At 41.8% G+C, this 25,969-nt stretch overlaps 1 protein-coding gene across 2 annotated transcripts in view; it reads left to right on the top strand.

Annotated features, from left to right (window-relative positions):
* Positions 1-2,147: 2,147 nt before the first annotated feature.
* LOC144141980 (trans-aconitate 2-methyltransferase-like) overlaps positions 2,148-25,969 on the top strand; it is a 38,424-nt gene continuing 14,602 nt past the window's right edge. Inside the window, exons 1-4 of one of the 2 annotated variants that reach the window (XM_077673409.1) lie at positions 2,148-2,273; positions 9,744-10,016; positions 17,595-17,961; positions 20,616-20,772. In XM_077673409.1, coding sequence (XP_077529535.1) covers positions 9,781-10,016; positions 17,595-17,961; positions 20,616-20,772 — 760 coding nt within the window. In that variant the 5' untranslated portion in view covers positions 2,148-2,273; positions 9,744-9,780. The remainder of the gene's footprint in view (positions 2,274-9,743; positions 10,017-17,594; positions 17,962-20,615; positions 20,773-25,969) is intronic. The other variant, XM_077673410.1, reaches the window with a different exon arrangement.

The following is a 25,969-nucleotide window of genomic DNA, read 5'->3' as shown; positions in this document are numbered from 1 at the left end:
GTCAATGCTCCTCTTTACACGCCCGGACGAATTAGGCATTTTCCAATTGACCTGCATTGACTCCTGGCAACCACCACCTTCATCATCATCATCAGAAGCATAATAATCATCATCATCAGCCAATGTACACCCACTGCAGGGCAAAGGCTTCTCCCATAGATCTCCAATTATCCGCTCTTCCACTAAATGCGACCAATTTATCCCCGCCAACTTCCTCATCTCTTCTGCCCATCTAACTTTCTACCGCTGCGTTTCACGCTTGACTTTTCTAGAAATCCACTCTGTTACTCTGTTACCAGGGTTAATTCATTCAGCTGCTGTTGACTATTAAATTTACTAATTAAATGTGCTTGTTTCTCTAAGCAACTGTCACTTTAATCCATCCTCTTCCCATATCGTCTGAGCTTTGTTAAGGTTCTGCCCCCCACGAAATCAGCGTGCGCTGTAGCTGTTGATAATAGAGAGTTTTAGCATAGCGTGCTCCGTCCGCTAACGCTACGGCGGCGGGTAGCGGAGCGCGACTGGGGAGAGCAAATTCGTCACGGTAGGGTGGATTAGTTCCGCGCGGCCTGCCTTCGCCATGCCCGCTCTTTCCCTCCGCTGAGGGGCAACCTCCTCGCATTCCCCGCGCGCGCATGCGCAGTCCGGTCCCGCTACCCGCTAACCTTAGCGTAGCGTACGGGAGCCGCTATGCTAAAACTCTCTATTAAAGATGCGGCCCGAAGGGGCACGGGGGCACGGGCAGAGCTCGCTCTTCGCGCTCGCGCTCCTGGTTCGCAACGATAGCATTGAAAACACCCTGTCGATCTTAACCTTGAATTCACGTCAGATTATACAGTGGTGCCGAAGCGAAAATTTGTCCTGGCATTTTTTGCGACTGATAGAACGAACGGACTCTATGACGCACGGTAATGTTCTCATGATTTTATATTCCGGATGTCGAGGTCATGTGCACCTTTTGAACCGCGAAAAATATCTCAAAATGTGGTACCCAAATTGTTCGTTCAGGCCAATAATATCGGCTCAGCTCAAGAATTAAATGTTATACAAAAAACGTTTCGAGAGAACTGCTGCGTTATATACAGTTTTATGACGCGAGAGTTCACTGACGTGTCCTGTTACTCCATCTGCGTCCGGTTACAATGAGGGCGCTGTGCGGTGTTATCCACCGTAATTTCTGAAATTCTGGGATGTCATCCACCACGACGCTGAAATTTGTAAAGTATTAAGCAAAGCAAAGGCGAGCCTATAGTGGTTGCTGCAAAAGTATCAGTGCATTCAATGCGCAGCCCTTGAAAGACGCTCAAAGTTCGGTTAAAATGGTAATAAAACTGCGGAAAGGCAATTTTTCCGCCCGTAGAACACAAATCTGAATCAAAACCCGAAAAAGTTTGAAATACGTACCATTTCTATAGAATCTTTATACGTGTATGGTACCAGTGCGAACTAATGATGAGATTGTGGAAACTGTGAAGGGATTTCTTTCTGTCCCTTTTATTTACAAAAAAATAGCAACTGCTCCTTTATTGATCTTTATTATTGATGCAACCCACTTTATGGACGCCATCATTATAGACGTTAGTGCTATAGATCGTTTCTTAGGTGGGTTGAAGACTTCTAAGGCATCTAGTCCAGAAGGGCTATCGGCATTCATTCTTAAGGAGTGCCACGCCGTTAGTGCAAGGTATTTGGCTATAATTTACAAAATGTCTCTTGAAACAGCCATTCTTGCCAGAGACTGCAAGTTTCCAAATGTATCTCCGTTGTTTAGTCCGTGGATAGGAAAGCTCTATTGTAGGCCAATTTTTTTGACCTAGATTTTTTGTGAATTGCTAGAACAGATTGTCACGTAGCCAATGATGATGCAGTTGTCTGGAAGAAAACACAAGTTTATTAGAGCTAACATGTGCTTCCCTAAGACTGACTGACGGGCGACTGAATTGATTGACGCGCGATCCGACACTGCGCCTCGCCACCAATGCCGCTAATCGTCAACCTTTTGTAGTTCATGTACGTTGCCCCATATTCCCACTTCCCGCCGACGTGCTGCCTCATCGCATCCTGTGCTTCCTCCGGCCATCTGTCGCATAGCTTGGTGCGCCATGTGGCCGATTTCCTGCGCCGTGAGCTTCCTGCCTAGGACGCAAGGTGGCTCTTCAGCAGCCGGCAGAACCTTAAAAACAGCACACCTCGACAGCCTTTATTGCCTGGCTGGCGATCCGACACTGCGGCACCACCCCAACGGCACTATTGGTCAATCTCTTGTGATTCAGGTAAAGCCCTGTTCTGTTCCTTTAATTTGCAGCTTGGAGCTGCAGTTGTCGGATTGCTCAGTGTGTCATGACCCATACCCTTGCAACTCTTTCTACTGCCTTCGAAAATTTCAAATCGTTGGTGCCAAAAAAACCTAAAAAGCTCTCCGAAAGCCTAAGTGGTTTTAAGAGTGCGATAACGGCAGCCGAGCCTGATGAATTGAATCACATGGGGAATAAAATCGACCAAGTCAAAAAATCGACGGACTTTATGAAGCAGGATGGAAAGTTGAGCGAGTTGGTAGGTCGACATGATGTAAAAACAGCACGGTAGGACAAAATACACAAGGAAAAGAACCAGACAGGACGAGCGCTGTCCTGCCTGGTTCCTTTTCTCGTGTATTTCGTCCTACCGCGCTGTTTTGACATCATGTGGATTTTGTGAACACCCAGTTTTAAGCTGCCAAGGAAGAAAACGAACTTCTTGTTGCGAATAACGAACGTTTGGCAGAGTCCAATGACCGGCTTTCTGCTCGCGTAGCACATTTAAAGCAGTATTCACACTTGCACAACATTGAGATTCGGAATTTGCCCATCACAAAAGGGGAAAATTGCACCAAAATTCACGAGCTCATTAGAGAGAGGATTGAGGGTCCTGTGACTTCAGATGACTTAGACTACGTTCACATAGGTCCTTCTCGCACTGAAGATCGTTGCGCGCTTCCGTGTCTTTGACAGGCGCTTTGACTTTGCCGGGAAAGCACGTAAGGCTCGCCTAGCGTCTACCGCATTTTGAAGAATTCCAAATAGTTGTGAATGAGCCCCTCACCCAGGACAATAAGGCTCTGTTTGCAAAATGCAGGGCCCCTAAAAAGGAAAAAGAACTGGATTTGTGTTTGGACAGAAAACTCCGTAGTTAAGGTGATAAAAAAAACGGATAGTAAAGTGTTTTGCGTCGTGTAAGAGGCTCACTCGAACATATTCAACAATTAGGCCATCTTAGTTTACCCTATGTAGGTCATCGGTCTTGCCCGATAAATGGCTTATTTCACTGCCGACCATGTGTCTAAAAACGTATCTCATGCTGGGTTAAGCGCTATCCTATTTAACGCTAGAAGTTTAAAAAACACAATAATGAAATATCTGCACAACTACATTCATTGAAGCAAACAGTTTCCGTCCGATGTTTATCTGCAACCTCGGTTTCCGACGCTGTTAGAGACTTGTGTGGCTTCGCCGATTCTTCAACTGGATACACCCACAGAACAGAAGCCCCCTACGGAGGGTCTGCTATTTTTATTTTAAAGCAACTTGCTTATATTAGGCTCACTGATTTACAGATCAATGTCCCTAAGGGCTAATTCGTTTGGATTGCATTTGGTGATGCCTTCTTCCTTCCAAACACCAAGAAAAACAATACTAGGATCAGTTTACCGTTCGCCATCATCCGACTCAATCGACCCTTGCCTTTCTAACTTGCTTGATAAGCTCTCCTTTAAAAATAAGAATGTGCTGATCATGAGCGTTTTTAATTTATTCTTCGAGATACCTCCAACCCCACTACAGCAAATTACTTAAGCTGGTTTTCTGGCTATTGCTACCAATCCCTGATTAGGTTCCCTAAACGTGGTGTTGAACGCGCTACTAACTCATTGCTGGATCATATTCTTTCCAATCTTGATGATCCTATTCACACTGGCATATATGAATATGATGTTACGGATCATTTTCCTGTATTTTTTTACGCGAGTAAAAGAAAAAAGAATGGTTCAATATTTGAATACAGATCCATTTTCTATAAAGAAATGTCGCGTGATCTAATCTGGACACAATTACTGACGGTGATGCAGTTGTTGTAAAGTTTCTATCAATTTTCATGGAAGCTGTAAGAACTTGCACTACACTAAAAACTTCAAACAGGCCATACAACGCCCCTCGTTATCCCTGGCTTTCGCAATCGCTTTTACGCTGTTTACCCAAGAAACAAAACCTTTTCAACAACACGAAGCGTCATCCTTTTATTTGAAACCTTAAAGAACGCTACAAATATATTTACCTAGCTCACACTATATGTAATTATTGTAAAAAATTTCTTTGGATTGTTTATATGTTTATTGTAGTTTTTCTCTTATGGATCCATGACTAGCAATGTCGGCTAAAGATCCAGAGGACTCTTCACCCCTTTTCTATACCTGTTTTTCATGTAATAAATATATTTCTGATTTCTGATTCTGAAACTTGCTTCAACTCGGTCGTCACTACTTATATCTGCCAAAGAGCAATAATATGAACGTCAGCTGCTGTTGTGCGGCCATGACACCAAAAAAAGCCGGAAACTACTTAATGAATTTTTAATTAACAGTGATCAAAAGAAAGCGATTACTTCAATTTTTTTATGATTCTTGTATTGTTGAGCCGAAGGGCACTGCTGACACTTTCCGCACTTATTTGGCAAATATTATTCCTGATTCACATTCTCATACATATTCGGCTCTGTTTCGCCATTCGGATAAATCCTTCTATCTTCGCCCTACCTTTCCAGAAGAAGCTGAGTCTGTTACTGAGTTGTTTATTGCTAAACGCCCTGGTTTAGATGGCACACACGGTGTACATATTAAGCTTGCCGGAAATGTTATGTTAATACTCATAGTCACATTTTCAAGTTGGATTTTCAGACGGCTCTATTTCCAATGGAATGTAAAATAGCAAATGTTTTTGCAGAATTTAAAAAAAGCGCATCATCGCTTCATTGAGAACTATGCGCCTAATCCGTTCTCTCATTTTTGGATAAGGTGTTGGAAAAGCTAATTGAACTAAGACTCTCCCGGTATTACAAAACTTTATTTACTCAGCATTGTCAGTTTGGGTTTTGCTGTGCTGTGTCTCTTAATCTGGTTCCACATAAGATCCACTTAGTAACTGGAAATTTTTTGCAAAAAAGTTCCAGTTATACATTTGCAACCGTGTTCCACATAACCTGAAAATTAGGTAGAACAGTCAACGACTTATATTGCAACTGTATTATCTGGATCGGAGTTCCAAATAAAAGTATGCCGATCACTGTTCCAAATGAAAGTGTAGTTAGTGTTACTGGAACAATTATGCATGTAAATATAGTATTTAATTTATCCAGTGCGCTGTTCCAGGTACCTTCAGACCAGGTGTTTATATAAAACGGTGTTCATTTAGACATTGGGAAGCAGTCAATGGGACTCCACTTTTCCAATATTTCTGCTTTTCTGTCGGTATACACCGAGGTCATATACAAGGCTGGCGGATGCATTGTTATCTTCAAGAAACCTCAAGCATCATTTTAACACAGCCTTGATATATAACCCGAAGTGATACCAACAGTGGGAAAGCAGAACCCACCGCAGCAATGGGGTCCCTGACAGTTTCGAACAGTTGTGTATAGTAGCACAGTTATATATAAAAGTTCGTCTGAGGCACCTAGAGCGGCTTTGGCTTCACCCGCAGAATCCTGTTCTGGGTTGCAGCTGCATGTAAAAGAAACAATATACTTGTAATAAAATACTCACGAAACCAGCTGTTATTATATGAGCGTCCTGAGCGTTTTATGAGCGCCCTGAAAACGCCTTTCCCGTAAGGTACGTTACTTGCCCAAACAATTTGTAGCTTAAAATATTTCATTCCAAGAAATCTCATAAAACCCACCGTGAATCTCATATAATTTCGCAAATAAGGTAGCTGGGAAAATATTACCCATATTAAAATTTAACAAGCAGACTTATTATATACACGTCATCAATTCAAGTGTGAACAAGTTGGACATCCTGAAGAACCAAACAAGCCAGCATTGAAACATACAGGTGGCCAGTTTTACAAAGCAGACATAAAATCATTTTTCCAGCTTCAACATTTTTCCAGCTTCAACATTTTACAGTTGCGTACAATAAAAACTATCCCGTCTTGCTATCAGTGTAATTGTGAACAAAGCCGTACTTCTGCCAAGCAAGAAATGCTACTTTGTTCAAAGGAGAAAACTTGTTCAAGCCAAATACCCCCATTTTCAATTCTCGTAGGACATGGGTGTCAGCCTACATACAGTACTAAAATTTATCAATGAAGGCTGAAGCCGTCTGCGTAAATAAGCACTGTCACTTTTGCATCAGCAGCAGCACTGCCATGAAAAAAGATCTCATGAGCTATACTTGAATAATAAAGACGTTACAATGCGGTGTCATTAACTACATTAACATCAACTATAGATTCAAAGGCAGCCCGCACGTCGTGCCAATGCTAAAAAATTGTAATACAAGACACGACCTTATTGTTCAGCTGACATACAACTTGCATGTGCCAGTAACTTAAACCTCTTCATAAGACCTGACCCCCTTCATTCCTTTCACCTGACCTCCTTCATGCATTTAGACAGACTCTTTAACCTCTACCAATAATTTAAAATCACAAGTAGAGCTGACCACTTCAAGCATTTCAACCGAGACTCCAACTTAAATGACACCAGCCCACTGTCAAATTTTACATGCTTTACAAGAATTCCCGCAAAAGTCCCAAGAACTCTCCAAAGGCACATAACCATAAGAACATGATGACACGATGGAAAAGATGACATTTTCGGTGCAGAGGAAGACCACATCTTGAAGTGACAATGAAGCGGCGAATCCGTGATGTGTTTCTTGCGGACAATGTTGATGCCGCCAGTCCCTTCTCTCAGAATAAGCGGGCCTCGAGAAGACTTTCTGCTCACCTCATGTACCTTTAGGAAACAAGAAAATTCTGTTACGTGGTTGCTTTAAATGAGTGAGTGAGTTGCATAGGCCCTTTTAAAACACAGTAATTGATTTAAAATCAGCGATTTATTGGGTATTTTCTAGGAGTTCTTTGAAAGAAGTTTTTACCTTTATGATTTTTTACCTTTATTATTAACCTCAAATTGACCACAGCTATTTTTCCCAGAAATTAAAAATTGGCCTAAGTCACTGCTATATTCAAATCTGTTAAGACTAATAACCTGTCCAACTATCATCCTATATCGATGCTTGTAACTCTATCTAAAATATTCGAAGGCGTAATCCATAAGCCACTCATTTCTTTTTTCGGCAAGCATCACATAATTGCAATCCACCAATACGGCTTCCGAAAGCATTGTCTACTGACCCAGCTCTGGCATATATCAAGGAAAAGATAATCGTAAATATAGAAAACAGGTTATAAACACTCGGTAATTTCTTAGATGTTCGAAGGGAATTTGATTCAACCCATTTTTATTTGCTGTTAACAACATTATCGTGCTGTGGGATTCGTAGGATAGCATTACAAATTCTGGAAAACTATTTGCATTATCGATATCAAATAGCTCCCATCAATGACATATTATCTGCCGAAATGAACTTGAACCAAGGTGTCCCACAAAGATCCCTACTTGGCCCATTAATATTTCTTGTGTACATAAATGATACTGTTATTATACCAGGTTGTTCTGATATTTTTACATATGCAGTAGACAAAGAAACATTTTAACATTGGTCGAATTTATTGAAAACGAATATTTGGAGCATCTTTCAAACTGGTTACAACAAAACAAGCTGCGATTAAACGCCGCAAAGACAATCTATATAATTTTCCACCCAATCAATAAGATAAATCTCAAAATCGCCTTGTTATTGCACGTGTACATGAACAAAAGTGCCTTGGTGTTTCGTTCTAAGAACAGTTAAACTGGTCAGTACACGTAAATCATTTAGGTACGGCTCTCGCACGAACAGATGTATGTCTTTATAAAAAAAAATTCATACCGCTCTGGGTGCAAAGGAACATGTATTATTCCTAATTCTATTTAAAACTGACGTAAAGAATCTTGGTGTGGGGAACAACCTCACAAAATAATCACAATAGGCTTTTGGCTCTGCAAGAAAAGGATAATATGGTGTTTCTAAAATTTTCAAGGGAAATTCCAAGACCTGCCCACCCCTATATTGCACCACTACAGCTCACTTGTAAGAAAAAGTAAAACACTGATCTTAAAACATCCGCCCCAGTAGCGTCGGTAGGTGAAACACGATAACCTAAGCCAAGCTGTAGAGGCTCAAGGTTCAGGGTGATTGGCGATTCCTGAAAGGCAATTGTCATTTCAACAAAAGCACCCAAAAAAGAGCGGGAAAAACTCTCTTCAATAGATGGCATGACTTTTGGTTGTTGCGTTAAGTATTTTCCTGGAAAACATAAGGATAAGGAAAAAAGAAGATAGTAAATCGTCCCTACTTCATCTGTTGTCTTCTAGGCGAAATGCTTACTGCTGTGTTTAAAATTGGACATTTTTATTGGGAAAGACCAGTATTTTGAATGCTTCAAAATTGTTGTTAGTTTTTATGGACACTCTGATTTAGAAAATATTTTTTTTCAGTGCGAAAATAATTTTACAAACTGAACCAGTTCGCAAACAGGTTCAACCTTGCAAACGGATTCGCGAATCGGTTCGGGTAGTGATTTCGACGAAGCGAAACAAAACAGGAACAAAATTATTTCACGGGAACCGAAACCATTACCGAACCAGTTTTCTTTTTTTTTGGCACAGTGGAAATAACAAATCAATAGACAGTCGCACGAGTGCACGAAGTGGAAAACTATAAGCATTAAAAATAAAATTCAAGGAGTATATTCTAGCGTATATATAATAATAGAAAATATGAAAGATATAGCATGGCCTTACGCAACACCAAAAGTAAAGTAATGTGGCTTATACAGAACAAACATGCCCTGACCTATTGTGGGTTTAATTATTCAGCACATAATAAAACGCTTGTGAAATGATTAAGACAGTGACAGCCTCAACTAGAAGCAGGAACTCCAAAAATATGCATATTACACTGAAGCAAAAAATAAGACGAAATTTTTATAATACTTACCACAGTGTTTCGAGGTTAACCGGCTCTTGCACCTGCTTTTGGAAGACTGCTGTACATGATTTCTTTATCATAGATATAAGGCGCGAAATATTTCCGTAGGAGACAAGCATTAACTTACATCGCGGCAGACAACGACACCCCTCGTACATATACATATATGGCTCTTTTGGCCTTGAATTTCTGCAGCACAAACATGATTGAGAGGACTTGTGTGTAAATGGGGCACGTGTCGAGGTTATACCAGATGGTATTGTAAGGAGCTCACCTCTAGACTTCTAGTTTTAACTAAATAGACGTAGTGCCAACAAATACTTCGCTGCAAATCTGAAAGAGTAACCATTACTTTTTGCTGCATTAAAATGAGCAAAATTTTCCACAAATAAAAAAATGTGTAGGAATTCCTGGTTACACTTACATTACCAGAAAAACAAAAAACGTTTTGTACACAGAGAGGGGTTGTGCTTGTCGTGTATCCGTCACGCGTGAGAACGTGTACGTAAGCAATACGCACAAACATTACGAGCCAAATGTCCACTCGAAAGTTATGCAAAGGAACTGAGTTCATGTCGCTGACTCCCTACAATGCCTGACGTTTCTGTTCCAGAGGTGCTGAGTAAAGTCTGCCACTTTTCCTTAACAGTATGGATCAAACTAAGGGCGCCATGGGACAAGACAAGATGTACATCGGTGACTGGGCTGAGACTTCTGATGGAGCTCAGGCATACGCTCGTATGACTGAAGACATGTGTGCTTCTAGAGGCGCATTCCTGAAGTTTTTTAGTGCGGCGTTTCCCTCAAGTTGTCCATCACCGACGGACCTGGAGGGTAACCAGCGTGTACCTGGCCGGTGCCTCGACATCGGATGCGGCCCAGGCGGGTAAAGTGAAAATATTTTATTCCTAAACTGTGTATGTTATTGCGCCTTTTTTGTTATGGTGATGTTGGGAATATTTATGGCGCAAGGCTGACGGAGTGAAAAGAGCGCCAAAGAATGGTTAGTTTATTTAAATGACATGAATACAACAGTAAATCATTTCAGTAAAAATAAACAAAGGCGCCTCTTTTTTCTATCAATACTGCGCGTAGCTGTCTCGCCGCTAACATTTCTCAGGCTTTTTTCCGGATATTCAGTTTGCTCCAGCTGTCGAGTTCGTTTGCAATGTTTATTTTTTTATTATTATTTTACAGTGTGGCCTACGTGCAGCCGCAACTCCTAGTGACAATTAGTCCTGGGTTATCCTAAACAATCAAGCTCTAAAGCAAGTGCTTTCTTTTTTAATCTGGTAGAAAAAAACAAAAATGCTTAGAAAAACCGAAATATAGACAATTAGGCCCACACAAAGAATGGTAGAAATTTTTGTTAGGTCGCAATGGTTCTTTGACCCAAAAAAGAGTCACGAATAGAAAAACAACAAACACAACGCCAGCGAATCTATTTCTGCGATATAAAATCGTGCTTTTCGCATTTGTGAAATAATTCAGAAGGACAAAAAAGGCGCTTTTATTGGGCTGTATTTGGGTTAGGGGTGATTGTGGCCGCTCACTGGTGTCGGGCGGTGACATCGGCGGCTCTGGTGCCGATGAGGTTTGTATGTCTAGGACTGAGATTCTCAGGCCCTCCTCCCACGGCTCATCGCAGCATATCAGGGGAAACGGATTTTTAGGGCACCCCAAGAAGAATGGGGTAAGGATGGCGAGGGCGCCACATGCAGGTCATTTTAATGAAGAATATAATGAAGGGTGGATTGGGTAGAATGTAGCGGCATGTGAGAATGTATTCGTCTGTAGGAGACACGAGAGCTTTTCGAGATTTGTAAGGTTGACGTGAGCCGGGGCACCAACGGTGGTCAAGGCGGTAATGGACGGTTATTTCTTTGTACGTAAGAAATTTATCTCTGGCGCATCTGGTCCCGTGACAGGGTTCGGCGCTTGCCGAAGCTCGAATTGCGAGCTCTCGATCCGTGTTCTGGGTAGCCTGATTACGAGCAAGGCCAGCACGCGCCGAAGTACAACCAATTTTTACCGGGAACTCGGTTGGGTGGCGCCGGAGAATTTGGATTCCCTGTGGAACAAGTCCACTGGCGAAATTTTGAATGGCCGCTTTGGAATCGGAGATTATTCTCGAGGTGTCGGCCTTTGGGAGACGGTTAAAGCTATTGCCACCTTTTTCCGACGTGGAGGAACGGGATGCTCGTAATGTCAGGAAATCGAGCGGGAATTATCATAGTTTTTAATAAATGCAATAGCGAATGCGGGGCGGTGCCTGTATTCTGCAGCAGCTACATAAACCACGTCGGAACGATCGGTGAGGCATTTTTGGAGAGCACGTGCTCTGTGTTTCCTGGGGCTTGCGTTGTGTATGCGAACAGAATCAAGAATTCCGGCTTTGACATTTGCGTTATTTAGGCAGATTGGTCTTGCAAGTTTTGTTGTATTTGGCAACTTGAAGGTGTTGAGGGGAAGCATTATACTTGTTGCAAGAAAGGTTTGCATACAGACTGTGTAATGTATTTTTAAAAAGAATATAAATCATTCAGATTAGTGGCCATACATATCTCTGGTTTATAGACACAAGTGCGATAAAATATGAACAGATTCACTCATTCGTTACCCTAGTGTCACTACATAGGAACTCTCGCATTGGTAAGCGACGTAAAGGCTGCAGATGTTAGTGAAGGTGGTGGGGGAGCTTTGGTTGGAAGTGGGAACTGAGAAGCACTTTTTTACAAGGTGAGGTAGCGGTGGTATTTGGGAACCATGAAAACTGTTCAGCCTTGCTGCGGCATTTGGGCTGTCCGAAACGTCAGCAGCGCACCATGATATCACCGGAGCTTTAACTGTTCGTGACCAAGAACACGCGCCTTTTGCAATGCCTTTAGCACGTGCGGTAGAAGTTTTCTGACCGCGTCACTTCTTGGCCAAAGAACGCATAAAGAAAGCATGCCCCGGTGTATTCACTGCGTGTTTCAGTAGAAGCGGCACCGTGATGCGGAATGAATTTCTTTGCTGTATGGTGGTAACCACGACTTATTTTAACAAGTTCCGTATTCGATCATACTCACCAGCTTCCACGTCATCAATTGATAAAAATGTTGGAGGTAACCGGGTGATATAGAATGACTGGCTGGAGCAGAGCTGAGAGCAGGGACTGTGCTGTTATGCACACCTGACGGCTCATTTGTACACCTGCTTTTAATGACCGTGATTGGAGAAGCCAGCACCCACTACAAACATTTCACAGGTAGATGCAAAAATATTCAGTGTACTTGCATCTATATTGCTGTATAACGTCTGCTGCCGAGCCGAGAGACCGGTGGCAAAAATCATTATCATGTTTGATATTTTCTGTAAGCAGGACATAGACCCAGATACCCTCATTTTCTCCAGTTCTTCAAAGAATTCTGTGTAAATTCAGCGCGTATGTTTGATTCATTTCGCGATGAATTGTTTTGCATTCTAAAACGTTATGTTTATGGATCAGAAAACAGCTCCGTGGATAAGGCAACAGACTGGTGTGGAATATAATTTCAGCTGAAATTAAGTGAATAGGCATGGGTGGGTCACGTCATGCGCATTATGGACAATGCGTGGACCATCTGTTCAACGGAGTTGCTGTGTATTCACCGTATACGCAAAGAAGTTCGACGAAAAAATCGATGCAGTGATGCGCTGCGAAAATGTAGGGGAAAGTGCGAACTCAGTTAGGACTCGACAGACGTGGCTGGAGAGCATTGAGGGAGGGTTTTGTCCGGCAGTTAACACAGCCAGGGTGGTGATGATGATGATGACGATGAAAACGTACGAAGAATCTCATACACGAAGAAGAGACACACCCACAGAAGAGGCGCAATTACTTTCTGTGTGTCTCTCACGCGTCCTCGTTCTCTGTGCCCCTTATCATGTTGACGCTCTTTGCATTGCGAAGCACTGTACAGTTTCCAGTCCAGCCAGCTGGAATGCATTCTTGGCAAAAAAGCAGCACACAAATACGGGGCTGGAGAATAGTGGTTGTAAGCAAAAGTCCGTGCGCTTGTTCGTTTGTGATTTTTTTGATAGACCATCATGTACTGCGCAGAAAAGAAATCTGCAGAAATTAAAAAAGTTCTCCACAACTTTGTAGAATTCTGAGGCCGCCTCTCTAAAGTGTCGGTTCATTAAAGCCAATTCTCTTCGTTTTTCAAAATTCACTTCGACGAATAATATGCGTCGCTGATATTTTCCCGATTACAAATGGAATTTCTGCCAAATCTGCATTTTTGTGAAAATGGGAGCCGTACTAGGTTCGCCACTTTTCCCAGTTAATTTATTTTTATTTTGTAGTTCCTAAAAACTCCGTCCTAAGAATAATCTCCATTTACGCTATTATACAATTAAAAGTTGAACTTACGCCAAATATTCATTTTTGTGGAAATGCGGGCGTTACTTAATTCGCCACTTTTTCCACCTTTTCTTTTTCCTATTTTTCCAAGTTCTTTTTATTGATTGTCCCAAATTACGCTATTATAACTATTCTATGCCGAGCGTCAATCAAATTTGCGTTTTTTTGGAAAATGCGGGCGTTTCATGGTACAACACTACAGCCATTTCTTTCTATTTGACTGATTTTTTTGGTTTTTAAATTTCTGTTGGACTAAGAATCTTCATTTACATTGTTATAACAAAAACACGTGGAACTTCCGCCAAATCTGCAGTTTTGTGGAGATCGTCGGGCATTACAAGGTTTGCCACTTTTCGGTGTTTTTCTATATATTACTCAATTTTTCGTTATTCAAACTCTGATAGACGAATTATTTTCATTTATGCTTATATAGTAATTATAGAAGCAACTAACGCAAAATTTGCTTTTTTGTGTAATTCCGGGGCGTCACTCGGTGCGCCACTTTTTGCTATCTTTATTTCTTTCCATTTTTTATGTCTATCCAAACTCTCTTCAACCCTTTATCTCCTTTAAGCGGTTATAGTACTTACACGTGGAACTTCGGCCAAACGTGCATTTTGTGGAAATTTTAGCCCTTTACCCCGCCCGCAACTTTTCGCAATTTTTTCTGTATTTCTGATTTTTTGGTTTTTCAAAGTGATGTTCCAACAATTCTCTCCATTTACGCTAGTACACCAATTACAGGCGGAACGCTTCCCAAGTCTGGTCTTTTATGAAAATCCAGGGCCTTACACCTTTCGTCACTTCTCGCTATTCCTTCCCTTATATCTTATTATTTGGTAATCAAAGTTTCATTTGACCTATTATATCCATTTGAACTGTTACAACGATTACAGGTGAAACATTCACCAAATCTGCATTTTTGAGATGTGCGGCATTCCACAATTTGTCTTTTTCGCCTTTATTGTACATTTCTTTCTTGTTAAGTGTTCAAAATTCTGTTCGACCATTTCTCATTACTTACGTTATTTTAGCAATTACATGTGCAACTTCCACCAAATCTGCAGTTCTGTGGAACAGCAGACCGTTGCACAGTTTGCCCTGTTTTCTGTCTTTCTGTTTTTCCTAGTTCCGCTTTTCTGAAAATTCTGTTACACAAATTATCTCCATTTACAATATAAAAATTCCCTTTTTAAACGTACGTACGTGTCAGTGCGCAAATAATAGGCAGGCTTTTTTTGAATAAATTTAATTGATACCATTTGTGGTGCTATTTAAAATTGTCCCAATCTACAACATTACTCAACGGAGACGAGAATATCACAGCACCCTTCCGGTCACCCTTGGGGAACCAGGGTTGTGTTGGAGCGGGATCAGGCTTGGTTCCAATTGAAACTGGTCGCGCCGCAGCGCTCGTTCAGGATTGAGCTTGTTTTGGACCGGCTCAATCCCTGTTTAAAGGGCCTATGTGAAAGGAACAGGGTCAGAGAAGTCGTCAGCGCCTGAAACCCGGGGAAATAGTATATTTAAGTTGTGTGGTACACCACATGACTGATATATACTATATCTTTCTTGTTTACTAGAATGTTCAGATCTTCAACGAGACAATTTAAAAGGAGCGATTTCATCTCCGTCAAACATTACGGGACTAACCAGGCTGCGCAGCATCAGCACTTCTCTACGCTGCACCCGGAACCTCTGCTCGTGGCTGCAAAGCTCACACTGCCATTTTTTTTGCTGAAAATCGAGTCGCCAAAGCATGTCTTTATTGCGTCGGCAAATTTTAAACTTTGTTAGATCAGCGGTCTCAGGATTCTGAAATCTAGGGGCGGATGATGCCTGGAAAAAGAAAAAAACATGGGTGCTGCTGATCTCAGCTAACTCTTGATAAGCAAAGTGAGAGCTGGGTTCAGTGTCGTTAAGTCTTAGGTTAGCCTGGTAAATTCAATTTCTTAGGCGAACAGCTTACTCTTTCTTTTCACCGAGGCTGGATTCGCGCAGTTGGTATTGCCAACCTACTGCAGTTCATCAGCTGATCAGGCGATATCCGAGGGCGGTCAGACGCGACTTGCCGACGACGGATCAAAGCCATCTGGCCCCGCGCGACTTTCATAGAGGGTGCCCCGGACTCGCTGGCATCCTTGTTGAAGGTCAGGCGGCCACGCAGCTGCGGAGGGCACATGCGGCAATCCGTCGTCAGTGAGGGCCACATGGTTGCCGCAGAGATACATGACGCACGCCGAGTCACCTGATGCGTTGCTAAGGCTACGGCGCAGCTGCGGTCAAATGACGATAAAATTGCTGGTGGTGGCGACATTCGGATCGACTTGGTTAATAATGCATTCCTTTCAAATTATTTGCAAGCTCCACCGCCTAATCCCACCGCTCATGGTTGCTAACTCTCTTGTAGGACATTAACCACTACCCCACGTTTCTTCGTCCTTGCCAGCAAACGCGTGGCTCCCGCTGGTGAGGCGAGGCTGCGTCGGTGGCAGAAATGGTGGTACATCATCTTCTCTGTCGCACATGGTTGCATCGCAATATACGGGTGCAATATTATTAGGCTCCAGAATAATTCCGGTGATATGTCTCATTCGAAGCTCCGACGCATGTAGGTAGGCAGTACATTGCACACTTAAACCATCGTTGCGGGTGTAACAGATGAACTGGGCTTATTTACCGTGGAGGAGGCGAGACCGAGGACGCTGGTAAATAGGTATTTCTTTTCGGCAATCAAAGCGAGTCCACCTTTACCTCTTCTTTCTCTAAGAACACGAATCGCTTTTTCCTACGACCACTTCAGGCACTTCTCCTTCTAGTGCTGCCTATATACAATACCGTGTAACAAAAAACAATTTCTCTGATATCGGTTACGTCGTGATAGCAATATATACATATATACGTAACTATAGTACCATCTTCCAACTTTTTGACCTTACCCCTTACCATTGGCTCTCCTAGGTTCCTAATAAAAGTAAGCATATTTTTGGGTGCTAAAGTATCGAAGCTTCTCTGAGGTCTCGTATTATTCTGCTTTTGGTAGTATGCGTCAGGGCATCTGCAATTCAAACTATGAAGCCGATATTTTTGACCTATTCTTGCACCATTGATGGCACTAATCGATTGATTGTAGGGTTTAACGCGCGGACGCAACGCAGGCGATAAGGCGCGCCGTAGTGGAGGTCTCCGGATTAATTTTGACCACCTGAGGATCTTTAACGTGCGCCGAAATCTCAAACACACGGGCATTTTTGCTTTTCGCCTCCAGCAGAAAAGCGGCCGTCGCAGCCGGGAATAAAACCCGCGACCTCGTGCTCAGCTGATGGCAATAATCGACGAAGAGGCCAACCCTAAATGTGCGCTTGTACAAGGATTTACTCTTTGGACAGGCCTGTAAATTGCTGGTATTCTGACAACTGCATAGCAACAAAAACGTTAAGGTATAAATAGTTTTGAGTTGCCAGGGTGCTGCAACACACCCACTAGGGATCTCTAATATGCGCCCATATCTCTAAAATACGGGCGTTTTCGCTTTTCGATCCATTCGAAAAGCGGCTGCCGTGGCCGGAATCGAACGCGCGCTCTTGCGCTAGCAGCACAACACCTTAGGCACTGAGCCAAGCCGCCGGATTAGAATTTTTTTAGATGCTCTCGCAAAATAAAGTTTGTGGGAAAAAAGAACGCATAAGCGCCGATTCTATTTTTGGTTTTGAGACAAACATATTTTGTTGAATACAAGCCAATACCTAACGCAATGCTTCCTCAATGAGTGGCACTTTTATTGAAAAATAGCAGAAAACAGCGAGTGCCTTCGACTATCGGTTGCACCGAAACAACTTACTCAAAAATGCACCACACATTCTATCTTAAATAATAGAGCTTGCCTAAGCTGCCACATGCATATGGTGTTACAGGACTACAGGGAATCAATCAATATGTACTAGGTAACAAAAGTGCTCATGTGTTGTGAAGAAAATATAAATAGCCATCTCGGATTTCCTTTTTTACAATTCTTAATAGTACTCCCAAGTTCAATCCCATAAGTATCCTAACCCGGCTTTCGGAACACAACTGCAGGTTTACTGTTGATCACCTTGTACCCTGTTTACCCGCTTGGTGCGAGAAGCTTCTGGCCGTGGACAACTCTGAGGCTATGCTGCAATTGGCCCGAGAAAAACATCCCCACCCCAAGGTTGAGTACAAGCGGCTGGACATTGCTAATGACAAGGACGTTGCTCGATTCTCCGCGGAAGAGGGCCGCTTCGAGATGGTGTATTCCTTTGCTGCCCTCCACTGGATTCCCGATCAGCATCAAGCCATTCGAAATATTGAAAAGCTCATGGTTCCCGGCGGAGAATGTTTCGTTTCGTTTGGAGGAACTGCGTCTGTGTTCGACCTTTTCGCTGCTTTGGTGGCATCTCCGCGCTGGACAAAGTATGCTCAGGTAAGCTGCGAACAATCATGACAATTGTTTTGAAAACATTTCAAAAGATTACACGGCTCAATTATCTTTTGCCTGATGCTTAGCATATTTGGAGGAGTTTAAATAGTGTGGCTTTTCTTATTACGTTTTTCACACTATCGGGATTCTGATATGGTTACAAATACACACGGCAAATATCAACCTACGTATAAAAGGTGTTACATGGACCGTACATATAAACGTCGCTGTTTTTCCGGCCATTAAGCGCCTCGGTATTCTCCAACTATACCTAGACCGTGCCCTTACGGAACTAAAACTACCAGCTCCCACACCACTCACGCCCACAAACCCTCAATGTGCAGCCACTGTCTAAGCACAAAGAAGCATCAGAAGCGCCGGGTTCCACCATTGGTAGCCGTGCAAAATCGAGCTGTCAGATGTACCTTTTCACACAACTCACATTTTACAAACGCCACAGAAATAAAACAGCGTACATCTCTTCACCTTTCTGTCACCGCCAAAACCTTGCCTGCTTAGCCCTCTTTCGTAACATCATACTCGCAGGTTTTGCGAGTCGGAACAAAAACAGATTTCAAGTATCACACCGACGGCTCAACCAAAGGTTGGAGAAGAGTCCCTGACGGGTCTGGTTCAAGTGCAATCACAATGAGGCATAAAAACAGATTAACCAAACTTGCTCATCTTGCATTCTTAGATCAACACTTTTTCCATTCTTGCAATCACTATGAGGCATAAAAACGAGATTAACCCAACTTGCTCATCTTGCATTCTTAGATCAACACTTTTTCCAAATTTGCGGTCTTGGGGGGGTTCATGAGCAATCGTATTTTCCTAAGGTTGTCTTAGTTGTTCTTTTGCTCGTTTTGAAACATCTATAGCCCCAGCAAAAAACATGTACTAGCCCCGACTTTGTTTCTAATATATTCAAATGACAGAACAAATAACGCAGACGTAAAACTTAAACTCTTTGCGGGTGGCTGCGTGATCTACAATGAAATGCATTAGCACAATGATCAGGTGGGGGTAAGTAATTCACTAAATAAAATAGTTCAGTGGTGTGCAGATTGAATAATGACTATAAACATTCTCAAAACCGCCGTTATGTTCATTACAAACAAGGGAACTAAGTTTGATTTTCAATACCATTTTAATTATGTGCCCCTTGAATGAGTTAAAAGTACGAATACCTTGGTATTGCAATTGCGTCTGACCTTAGCTGGACAGAGCCCGTATGTCAAGTGCCCAAAAAAGAGATGAGCAAATTATGTTTTATGAAAGGGGCCCTGTCAAGTGCTATACATGAAGCGAAGCTTCTTGCTTACGACACATCCTGGTCTTAAGATTTGCCAGTATTGTGTGGTTTTCTCACACTGCGAACAGAAAAGAAAGCTTAACTGGAAAGGGTTCCACGGAAAGCCGTGCGCTTTATCTTCTACAGTTGCGGGAGCAGTGACTTGCCCACCGCTCTATTACCCCGGGCCTGTCTAGCTACCCTTGAAAATTTTGCAAAGGTTTTTGGGCTTACATTTCTTTATCAACTTCTCCAGAGATCATTCTGCAGAAACCCAGATCTTTACTTGAACTTTCACAAAACACCGACGAGGCGAATGCAAGCGTGCGAACCAAAGAATATTCATTCAGTGATATTAATTTGATTATTCGTTCTTTCCACGCGCCATTCAAGAACGCACTGGATGCAGTCATTACACAGCAGCCAATATTGGACAATTATATGAAACATATGGAAGGTACTAATTTACACTAAACCAGTTACCATGTGAAGTCATTTACCGTATTCTTCAGGCGGCCCCTCCCTGTTTGAATTGTTTTACCAAGGATTCTACAGATATTAATAGTGTTTGCGGTTCCTTGATATTATTACCGGAATAGATCTTTCCGCTCTGCGTTTTCTTCTTTCTTTGCCACTTTTCTTCTTTACCTCACTTTCTTTTTGGTAAATTCCTGGTTGTGTTACGGTACAAATACCTACGTCTGATTGTACTATTCCGTACTGTTACGTTCACAGTGATTGTGTGTTCTTATTCTGAATTGTGGAATTGAAGAGGTCAAAAGTTGTGACAGGAATGCTCACCCTTGCAATAATCCCCATGGGGTACTGACAGCCACTGTAAAAAAATAAATGCAAGAATGAATGAATAAATAAAGAAAGAAAGAAACAAACAAACAAACAAACAAATACATAAAAACTAAATATAAATAAATAAATAAAAAATAAGTATACCGGAGCGTCATTCGTTTAAAAAAATGCCCTTTTGCTGAACCGAACGTTTTTTCTCATGGCGGGTTGTACATTTATATCTCGCTGAGCACGATTAATTTATTTTTTTATAAACGAAAGGGTAGGCTTCCGCAGTAACGCTGTTATAAACGATTAAAAATTGGATTTGCGCTGAGCTGAGGGCCTCACAAGATTTTACACTTAAACGTTTTATTTAACCGGGAAAGATCAGCTTGACCTCTCGGTTTTCTAAAAAAACAGGGGTCTTCGATAAACACAGCGCTTCTAATTGTTGAACCATCCATTTGCTGTCCAGACGCTAGTTTTGCGAATGAAACCCAAGTTTTAAGCCCAATATTTGCGAATTAGGCCCAGGACTTCCCTAACACATTTCCTGAATTTCTTTCCGGGACAGCATCTTCAGAATCTGGTTCCGGTTACTAACGGGATGAACAAAATGGAACTGCGTTCCTACACCGCCACCCTTTTGGACGGGCTGGATCTTACACCCCTGGCCTTTGAAGTTTTCTCTGTGAACCACGTTTTGGGCATCGCTGCGGAAGAGTTGGCTGGTATGCAAATTATTTTATATATCTTTTACCGCATTTTCTTATACTGCTGGAAGCAGTCATCGAATATGTTGGTCAATTCAAAAAGCAGCGACAGTGAGTTTGGCATAGCTCGTCAATGTATTGGGACGTCCCATTCTGAGAAAAACTGTCTGAGTTTTTGCTGTTCGCCTTTCAGAAAAATAGTCACCGCTATGCACAGTAATTAAAAATTAACAAAAGTAGGAGGTCAAAATGTAATATTCGTGGAATAGTGCTTGTCGCGTGACATAGAAACGTGAGCAAAACATGTGCATTCCCAGAAGCACCGAACCTTAATTCCAGAGAAAGTGTTGCGTGTACTAGTCTGCTTGTTCATTTAGTTCACTCCCTATGTAAAAAAAAACACACAGACGTACAGCGAGACTAATGCAGCATGTAAAAATAAATGAGAAGGCCCAAGTATTTAACGCTAAAATACAGACACCGAATCGAACCAAATGCTACAACCACCATGAAGCACCGAAGAAGATTTACTAGTTATCCCCATGCTTTCGCCCTCAATTCTTGTGAGCAGACTGTGTCCGGAAATGTTTGTGAGCGTGATCAGAACTTAGGAACGCCAGCACAGGAAGGGATTTTTTATTCAAGCAATTCACGTTCGAAGAAAATAGCAAACTGTTAAGTTACGTTCTATAAAATAAAGAATGGGTAAATATAATACATCCCACCGGAGAGCCAGAAATTTTCAGTATTGATACTTTCATTGTGTGAATCTATGAGATTAGGCATGCTTTCTCAGAAAACTAGAATTCCAAAACGGGCACCAAATGTTCGCGTGGTAAAGCGCTGTCCGCCTTCTGCCCACAGCTGTGTGTGAAAAAGTGAATAGCCGAATTTTTGACGCATTGTTGTTGTTCCGTGCAACAGGTGATAGTAAACAAAAAAATATTGTTTAAAATAAAAAATGTTGTACTTTGTGCACAGTTATACCAACTAGGGTCATACTCCTTGTGCATACGAATGTACAATGGGCTCGCATATGATGTTAACGTGACCTGATCCCTAGCAGGATTTGTTCTGTGTGTCATTGTCGTAGAGCTCCTGCTTCCAACAGAGTAAACACTTTTTGCTCAGAACATATTCCATCTATCAATAATTTTAAGACGTTAGTGCCCAAAATTGAACAAATTTTGAAGAACTCGCAAATACACTTTTGAGGACTAAGGTTATTATTTTATCTAATGAAAGGTGCTTAGGGAAGGCAAATTCAAGTTACCGCTGACTGCGTTTATAGGAATTACAGCTTAAACACTAGTAGTAAAAAAAAAATTCCGCCACCTTCCCACGAGAACCCTGGGGTGATGGAAGGCATGTCACGGGGTTCAATTCGCGTTTCCGTTATGGTGGTTATCCAAATGTAGTTGAAGTGTAGTGAACAATAAATGATGCTCAATCACATGTAGAGTTCCAAGTACGTAAAGACCGTCTTCATCGGAAGATTAAACGGAGTCGTCGTTGTCAAGCGAAGCACGAGCAAAGTCAAGCGGAGTCGAGCAACTGTGTAACGCGAAAGCGCACGCTTAACTGAACTGAACGGGCGCCGAGTGCTCACCGCTTTATATACGCGCTTGAAGGAGAGGAGACAGAGGAGGAAAGTTGCGTATGCGCACACATGCGCGCACAAGCGCTCCAGAGCACATGCGAACGTAGGCGAAGCGCGAAAACTGTTATGATAATGAGCCGGAGACAGCGCATAACGCACAGCTGTCGGAGAGAAGAACGGAGGAGAGTTTGCGCATGCGTAATGAGGAGTGTTGACTACACCGATCAACGCGGGACAGGCCGAGTGTAAGAGATGCCTTGCATCTAAAAATAGGGTGAGAACGGCGCTTTGTTGAAAATGAGCGTTAAATAAAAACACAGGTAAGTTCAACCAAAGTGCAGGCGGTTATTTCCCGACCGCGTGTGCGTGAAGATAAAAAAAACCAGAACTTCGCCACGCACTTCATCAAAAACCTGAGTTGTCCGTCAGAGACATCGAGCAGTGCTACTAATAGTTTGCTTAACATCCTAGCATGGCAACTGTTATTGTGCGGACACTAAATATACCGTAAGCGTACGCCTAGACTTGTGAAATAAGACCTGTCAGAGAAATACTGCTGAGCCAGTAAGAGAAAGGCAAGCGCGTGTCGGCGCATGCGCCCTAGGTGTGTTAACAACGGCGTCGCTGCTCAGTGACAGGAGTGCAGGCCAGGAAAGAAAGAAGGTGGCTTTTATATGGCTGCAGGAAATTGTGCGGGGGTTCTGAAACACTGCCTCCCTTGGCCGAGTGCTTTTGGCTGGGTGCATTGTTTATGTTGCTACGGGTTGCCAGGAAGCATGAGTGAAGCCGTCGAACCTGTGGATCAATTGGCGGAGCCGATTTGAAACCTCGACATGAATAAAGAAATTAACTCGGTTTCAGGGTAAATGTAAATACTTAGCGTTGTTTTGTACACAAGCTTCATTTACCCAGCGAAACATTTATTTAAACGCCTCCAGCGTCGCTTAATTACTTGGGTTACACGTGTTCCGATGACTGTGCGTTCATTACGCTGACTGTGGCGTGGATGCCTATTCTGTCCTTTGAAATCGATTATATTCACCACAGCTAAATCGGTGATAAACAATCAGCAGCCAAATTACTTTTACTGGTGGCTTCCTGTTTTTTTAGGTAACCCCGAATTCACGAGGGAATGGCACGGCCGAATATTTATTTATTTATTTATTTATTTATTTATTTATTTATTTATTTATTTATTTATTTATTTATTTATTTATTTATTTATTTATTTATACACTGAGTTCAGGTACCCTCAGGCCCAGAGAGATTATTGAAGGGAGTGGTACATCTGCATGTTCAAGATGGTCGAACTGTACAAACATTGTATACATACAAAGCAATATTCAAAAACACTAAACCAATAAGTATGAAACGGTGCGCAGATATATATAAAGGTTTAACACAAATCAACCCAGGTATTGCCTTTAGCATAGAAAGCTAACAAAACTAACATTGACAATCGCATGCAAATGGAAATAACACATAAGAAGGAAAATGAACACTGTGGGAAAAAAGGTCACAAGCTAGTCAGAAGTGGAGTAATCAGACACGTTTTCCAAAGACGGTTCAGTTTTTTAGTAAGCACTAAGAATGGTGGCAGGTGATTCCACTCCGATGTAGTTATAGGAATAAATCAGTTTGAATACGATACACTGCGACATTTCAGGATACCAACAAAACAAGAATGATATATGCGCAAAGAAACATGACTGGGGGTGACATAAGAGCATTTTTTAGGGAAGCGTTCAATTTATAGATTTTAAAGAGGAGGCATATGAGCGATTTCTTCCTGCGCAATGTTAGTGGTACGAGAGATGGAGTTGTTTACATTTGATTTAAGCTTGATAATCGGCTATAATTGGGAAGAATGAAACGCGATGCTCGGTTCTGAAACGCTTCAAGTGCATTTATTAGTAATGTATTGCGTGGATCCCATACCGAAAACGCATATACGAGTTTTGAGCGGACAAGTGATTTGTACAATAACAGTTTAACCGAAGTGGGGGATAAGGAAAAATGTCGCCTAAGAAAACCAAGCATTCGGTTAGCATTCAAGATAATAAAAGAGACGGGCATATTCCAATTAAGGTCGGCAATGTATTTTACGACGACAATAGTAGCAGTGGAGAGCTGCACATACTGTAGAAGGAAGGGCGTGAGAACCGCATTATTAATAGTAAGCGTCATATGCCAAGTCCAGCACCAATTATCGATAGCATCAAGATCCTGTTGAAGCAAATAAACGTGGTTAGAATTATTTATTTCCCGGTAGATAACACAATATTCTGGAAAACGTTTTACAGAAGAAGTCAGGTTGGTAGGCAGATCATTATTATATATAAAAAAAGCAATGGGTCCAAAACTGAGCCTTGCGGGACGACTGAAGGGACAGGAAGAGTTGAAGAGTTAAATCCATTAACATGAACAAATTGAGAGTGTTCTGTTAGAAAACATTCATTCCACTTAAGAACATTGGGGTCAATATTCAGTTGGCTTAGGTTTTAAAGACGCAGGCTATGGTGCACTTTATCGAACGCTATCAGAAGTCTGTAAATATGCAATCATCCGCAGAACCTTCGTCAAGTACAGAATGAAGGTCATTTGTGAACGCTACCAACTGCGCTGCACACGAAAATAATTTCTTAAAGCCATGTTGCTCAGGTGTTAAAAAAGGAGAATTATTGAAGAAAACGTGCCAAGTGAGAAATCGATGATGTGTTGAAATATTTTACCAGAAATACTCGTTAACGATACGTGGCGATAGTTCCAAGTGGAATGTTTGTCACCAGAGTTATGAAGTGGAATCACTTTGCATATTTTCCAGTAATCTAGAATATCCCGTGATTGAAGAGACTTAATAAATATTTTGGACGTGATAATCGCGGAATAAGCCTAGGTGTTTCGAAGCACTTTTGTATTATTATAATCGGTACCAAATTGGAAGACAAGTTAAGGCTTTCAATTATGCGTACAATGCCATCAAAATCAAAAGGAATAGGATCCATATGGAAATCAATAGGAGTGTGACAAGCAGAGAATAACGGGTTAGTAAAACAAGAAAATTATTTTGCAAACATGTCATTCAGAGCGACGGCGCAATCATCTTTGCTGATTGGGATTGACTTCAACTCAACAAGAAAAATTGTTAAACCCTTGGTATCCCTAATCATACTCCAATTTTTTTTAGTGTTTTTGGTAAGCAGTTCAGATAGTGTAACGTTCATAAACTTGTGTTTTGCTTGCTCTAAACCTTTCGTGAAAGTACATACGACATCCTTTGCTCCTGACCAGTGCTCCACTTTTCAAGAATGCTTTCCACTAATCAAGAGATGTCTTTTTAGTTAGCAAGGTGTTTTATGCATGGCTGAGCAGTGGAAACTCACGGTTATTGGTAATGACATTTTGTGGAATATGATGTTTAATTAAATTGGGAATTGAACTTTTAATAGGTGTCAGTTTTCAGCTACCGATCTCTCGTCGAAACCAACAGGAAACGCATACTTAAAAGTCTTCAGGCCATCATTAATGGCCGAAAAGTTAGCTTTTTAATCGTGAACAACGAAAAAGATGGAAAGTTCAAGAATAAGTGTATTACGTAGAGATGGCTTATTTTTG

This window comes from Haemaphysalis longicornis, unplaced genomic scaffold (assembly GCF_048455015.1).
Source record: "Haemaphysalis longicornis isolate Haplotype H1 unplaced genomic scaffold, Haemaphysalis longicornis Haplotype H1 scaffold_6, whole genome shotgun sequence".
Taxonomy (NCBI): Eukaryota; Metazoa; Arthropoda; class Arachnida; order Ixodida; family Ixodidae; genus Haemaphysalis; species Haemaphysalis longicornis.
This window is presented reverse-complemented; position numbering and strand designations above follow the sequence as displayed.